The following is a 6,000-nucleotide window of genomic DNA, read 5'->3' as shown; positions in this document are numbered from 1 at the left end:
TGGCTTTCTAAAATTGTCCCTCAAGTGTCCAATGGTGTGCAGTCCCAGAGAATTGTGTCTAGAGAATTTGGGGGGGGGGGGGGGGGGGAGAGAGCGAAAGAGAGACCGGTCCGCCCCGATCGCAGGCCGGACCCCCCCCCCCCCCCCCCCCCCCCCAGTGAAGGAGCGCTTTTCTCCGCCCCACAGGCCGCCCCCCGACCCTTCACGCAGAGTTCCCGCCGGCAGCAAGCCGCGCTGGCGGGACTCTGCTGTTTCTGCGCGGCCAGTCGGCCCATCTGGGTTTGTGAATCGGCGGCCTGGCCGCAGACAGTGGCCCGCGACTGGCGCCGTGCCATATGCACTGGCGCAAATGGCGCCTATTCCCCGCACCTCGGAGAATCGCTCGCCGGCGACGGGGCACAGCTGCGGCGATTCTCTGGCCCGGTGCGGGGCTCGGAGAATCGAGCCCTTAATATACAAGGTCACCTCACTCCAAGAAGCAACTTCCAACACAATTTGTTTTTGTGGGGTGTAAAAGAGCCCCCAGTTGCAATCTGAGGCAAATAAAGTCGTACCTGTGAAACACCGAATCACTGGGTAAGGTAAAGGAAGATCAAAACTCTAAGAATATTCTAATTGGCATTAAGAGCACATTCACTTATTTGGGATTAACTTTCATAGACTTTCTGCCGACCATGTTTGTTTTCCTGGAAGTGCAGGGAGGAGAGAAAATAGTGCTGATGCCAGGAACACTGTGAATGTAATAAATTTATTGGAAATATGGTCTTGGATGTAAATCTGTAGCAGTACAATATTTTATCATTTTAATTAGTTGAGTTTTTATAAACAATGTGCATAATACAAACAGGATTCATATTCAAGTACAGATATCAAACGCACCATTTCCCATTCAATTTTCTCAAAGAACTTGCATTTATACATTCCTTTCACACCCTCAGGATATCCTAAACCACTTAACAGACAATAAGTACTTTTGAAGTGTTCTTACTGTTCCAGGTACCAAATTAAATGCATAATTTTTTCAGCATTTATCAGGATGGAGTTATATTAGAAAGAGGTTGCAGTAGCTCGTTAGCTCCAGAACGAGAGGTCTGAATTTATTGGAAATATTCCCACTCCAAAATCAGGGTTAAAATTTCACTCCAACATTTGTAATCTGTTGCTGTATGCATCAGTTTTGCACATTCAGGGCCACACTTGACTTGGGAATTCCTTAGTGGGGGAGAGAGAGAAAACCTCAACGGCCAATGTCAGGCTCATACTGCTTGCTGGCTGTTCACTGACAGCGGGCCAAGTAAAATGATCTACCGGAGCAAGACGTGGTCCACCGCAGCCTTTCAGCTGAGGCACAGCTTCACGATGGGGGGGGGGGGGGGGGAGAACAAAAGTTTTTTAAAAAAATCTGAGGGAGGAGAGACTGCAATTCTCTCAAAATATAATTTTTAAAAAGTACTGCTGACATTTAATTTAGCTTAAAGTAGTAACAGATGCAAGGAAGCTGCAATCAAGATGAAATGGCATGTATGAATGATTTGATGCTCTTTGCATTAATCCGTATAATGCTGAAGGATGATTTCTTCACATTAAACCATTTTGTGACCGTTTAAAAGTACCACACCATATACCTCCACCAAAGGACATTCTTTATTACTTTTGCCAGCCAAATGTAAAACACAGCTCAGAAACTACATTGCTAAAATTAAGTCTGATAAAATAAGGGTGAGTGTGTACTTGAAAGGAACTTTAATCACCTTCATTTTGTGATTTATAATATCCAAAGCAATTTCCCCAAAGCATTTATAAAAATGATGAAATCACAAACCCAGAGAACACAGCACTGATCATTCAGATAGGGTAGGAGAAAGAATGAGCAACACACAAGGGGAAAGTAAAAGCAAGAAAATAATGGGATGAAGTTACATGACCTTAGAAAGGGCAGATAGATGTCCTTAAAACAGCTCTGCAAGCAATGTTGAATTTGGATTGCCATCAAAGATCAGAAAAGGAAAGAAGCAAAAGCTAGCAAGAGAAGCAAGATCAATTAAATAAAAACACTTATTTGGTCATGGTGTGTCACTTTCAAATACATTTTTGAGGGTTTATTCAGCATTTTATTCATACAAATGGCAAAACCTGCATGATGAAGTTACACAAAAATATCCATGACCGTTTATTTCCAAGTAACAAAACAGGAAGGAAAAAAAGTACTTTAAAGTGTATGCATGGAAACACCTAACCCTTTAGTTTACCATGAATCTGTCAATGCTTTCGTGTAGTCTTCCAGATTATGTATGTTGCAAAATGTTTACATTAAAATGGTTGATGACTACTACTGAATTTCAATCACAGTAAACAGAATTACAGGCATCCGAGAAGCACTTCGCTAAACTAGCATACACCTATAAGAGAAAGCTAACAAAAGATCAGGGTGCTGTCACCTTCCTCATACAAGTCCCATATAGTATATCCAATCTTATTTTTTGGGCTGCTTCTGGAGTCCATAATTTCTCCCAGCCTTGGTTTTCTTACTGGATGGCCATCTTCAAGGGCAAGTCAGCCGGTGAAGTCGTTATCCAACTGGAATCACGTGAATCAATAGATTTCTTTCTTTAGGGCCCCAGATCTCTAAATTACCTTTCAGCGGGGTTTAGTACTTTGTGACTTGAATGTTCACAGGGCAGATGGAATTTAGGTTTTCAAAATCACTCTGTACTCAGTAGGATAGCAATCGTTTCTGCACCTACACCCTCGATACTTCTGCAGTTGTTGTATGACAGAAAGACAATCGTGTAATTCAGACTGGGCTCTATGGCCCTTGACCTTGGGGTGCAGACCATATAAGCATATCCCTGAGTGCAGCCTTCTGACTAACCACTCCGAATGCACGGGGATTCCTAGATTACCTCAGATTAAGCCCCAGAATGCATCAACACCTGCCATGGTGTGGCTATAGATGCCTGTGGCCGAGTTGATTCTGGTGGATGCCTGACCTCATTGAACCAGAGAGATCCACTGTATTCCAGTTCATACCCACGCCGTCCAACCTTCATACAGTTGTGCCAAGTTATCTAGATTAGTAGCTTCTTTAATCACGTAATCAACCTAGAAAATACAAGGAGTGGAGAAATTTCATTTGTATATGAATACATTGACTTAACGTAAAGCCCAATAATTATAATGTAGACAAAACTGAATTGTCCCAGGACAAATTCAAAATGACGACTGATTAGTTCCCAGCAATAGTTCTTTTCAGAATGTTTGAAAAGGTGTATTTAATTTTCATTCAAAGATTTGAAGCATAGTATCCCCATTTTCAGAGATATGTACAAGAACGTGAGAGACAGGAGACATCCACCATTCCGCAGTTCAAACCTGCTCCAGTGCTCAGTATGATCATGACTGCTTGTCCGCCGCAGCTCCATTTCCCTTGACTGTGCCATCTCACATGGTCTCATTAGTCCCATTGCATCAATTACAGGAAAAACTATCTTTGATCACTTTCTTGGATTACTCACCACCCATATCCCATCCCTAGCCCCTTGTGTATCTATCTCTGGAGAAAATTGCTCTCCCAAATCACTTACAAATGTATTTTTAAAATCCCAACTGTCCAGACTTTTGGCCCTCAGTTTGGTACATTTCTCCAGTTATCAATCTGCTCAACCACACTCTCCTCCACCACCACCTCTGGTGCCCTGGTCCCTAATATAACCATTACACTTCTCACCCTGGCCATTCTCCTGGTACAACCCTCACCTTCATTTCCTTAAGTCCAAGTCCAGACTTGAGAAGACATGGTGAACAACTGGTTGAACATCAACTGCTGGATCTGGCTGGACCACTTAAAACACTAACTGCCCGTTATCTCTTCCAAAATGGTTTACTATTCCAGAATAATCCTGGAATACAAAGATAATGCTTGGCTTCATTCCTCCACCGCTGACTGTCTTAAAATCCTTTTCCACAACTGTAAGGGGCTTATGGATTTCGTTATCACCAAAGGTCTTGGGCCATTCAATCGCTGTCTCAACTCTGTTGTTCACTTCCACTAGCTCACTGGGCCAACCTTCAAAGTTCTTTCCTAACCTGAACTAATTTCTTCCTCGGGTTTCTCTCCCATCTCACCTCATGCCCTCTCTGATCTTGCCTATGCTGTTCCCTCGACCCTATTCCCACTGAACTGTCAAATATGCTCCCAGCCCCATGTCAGCTTTGGACTGTGGGAAGAAACCCACGCAGACATGGGGAGAAGTGCAAACCTGATGGTGCAGACTTGATGGGCTGACTGGCCACCATCTGTACTGTAAATTCTATGATTAGGAAGCTCATCTCAGAGTCAAATGTGACATTTAATCTCAGACTTGCTGGGGAGAGGGGTGGAGTTGGTAGGTGGGAAACGGAATTCGGAGTAGGGACTAGAACAATGGCTTCATTCTTCTTGTATTTAATATAGGAAATTTCTGTTCTGGGTATCTGATAAGCAGTCTGATATTTAGCAGTAGTAAAGGAGTTGAGAAAGTTGATGAGGTGGAGCTGCCTGATCATCAATGTACATGTGCAAAGTAGCACTGTGCTTTTGGGTGATGTTGCCAAGGGGCAGTAAGTAGATGAGAAACGGAAGCTGCCTCAGATTGATCCTTGGTGGACCGAGGTATTGGTATGGAAACAGGAAGAGAATCCATTACAGGTAATTCTCTGGCTATGATTAGGTAGATCAGAATGGAACCGGGCGAGAGCATTCACAGCCAGCAAAAACACGTTTAGGGACTTTGGAGGAAAATGAGGATGAGTTGACAAGGAAGGTAAGGGTAAGGTTTGGTATTTTGAAGATCTGGGTGAAGAAAGATTTAAAAGAGAGAGGGACAATACCTGAAGAGGGAGAACTGTTTATTTTTTTAAATTTCATCATTCAGACAGAGAGAGGGAGGGAGAGTCAGAGAGAAGGAGGGAGGGAGAGAGAGAGAGACAGAGAGAGGGAGGGAGAGAGGGAGGGGGGAGAGAGGGGAGAGAGAGAGAGAGAGAGAGAGAGAGAGAGAGAGGGAGACAGAGAGGGAGCGAGAGGGGGAGAGAGAGAGGGAGGGAGGGAGAGGGGGAGAGAGGGAGGGAGAGGGAGGGGGGAGAGAGGGAGGGAGAGAGAGAGAGAGAGAGAGAGAGAGAGAGGGAGACAGAGAGGGAGAGAGAGGGAGACAGAGAGGGAGGGAGAGGGGGAGAGAGAGAGGGAGGGAGGGAGGGGGAGAGAGAGAGGGAGGGAGGGAGAGGGAGGGAGAGAGAGAGGGAGGGAGGGAGAGAGAGAGAGAGGGGGAGAGGGGGAGAGAGAGAGGGAGACAGCAGGAGAACTGTTTATAATCACAGAATCCCTATAGTGCAGAAGGAGGCCATTTGGCCCATTGAGTCCGCAACAACCCCTCGAAAGAGCTGCCTATCTCAATCTCCTCCCACCCTATCCCAGTAACCCCACCGTACTTTTTTGGACTCTAAGGGGAAATTTATCATGGCCAATCCACCTAACCCGCACATCTTTGGACTGTGGGAGGCAACCCGAGCACCCGGAGGAAACCCACGCAGACACGGAGGGAATGTGCAGACTCCGCACAGTCACCCGAGGCTGGAATTGAACTTGGGACCCTGGAGCTGCGAGGCACCAGTGCTAACTACTGTATCACCCAAATCCCTATCTTATATATACATGCAATTTCAAAAATATACATGCATTCTCAAATACCGTTTATTTCCGCCTCCAACATCAGCTGATCTCATCTCTGTGGCACCTAATCTGCTGCTGAAACCCTCATCCATGCCGTAGTTATCTCGAGACTTGCTTATTCAAGTGAACTCTTGGCTGGTCTCCCACATTCTAACTCTGTTGCCCATGTCTTACCTTGCAACAAGCCTCACTCCCCTATCACCTTGTGCTCACTGACCTACACTGGCTTCCATTCAAGCAACTTTACTTCAAAATTCTCATCCTCCTAATCAAATCCTTCCATGATCTTGCCCCTT

General features: G+C 45.1%; 1 protein-coding gene across 1 annotated transcript in view; it reads right to left on the bottom strand.

The window, feature by feature from the left end:
• Positions 1-729: 729 nt before the first annotated feature.
• smg1 (SMG1 nonsense mediated mRNA decay associated PI3K related kinase) overlaps positions 730-6,000 on the bottom strand; it is a 232,495-nt gene continuing 227,224 nt past the window's right edge. Inside the window, 1 exon segment of the mRNA XM_038820856.1 lies at positions 730-3,102. Coding sequence (XP_038676784.1) covers positions 3,025-3,102 — 78 coding nt within the window. The 3' untranslated portion in view covers positions 730-3,024.

Source organism: Scyliorhinus canicula, chromosome 15 (genome assembly GCF_902713615.1).
Source record: "Scyliorhinus canicula chromosome 15, sScyCan1.1, whole genome shotgun sequence".
Taxonomy (NCBI): Eukaryota; Metazoa; Chordata; class Chondrichthyes; order Carcharhiniformes; family Scyliorhinidae; genus Scyliorhinus; species Scyliorhinus canicula.
The sequence above is the reverse complement of the archived record's forward strand: the minus strand, read 5'-3'. Positions and strand labels throughout refer to the sequence as shown.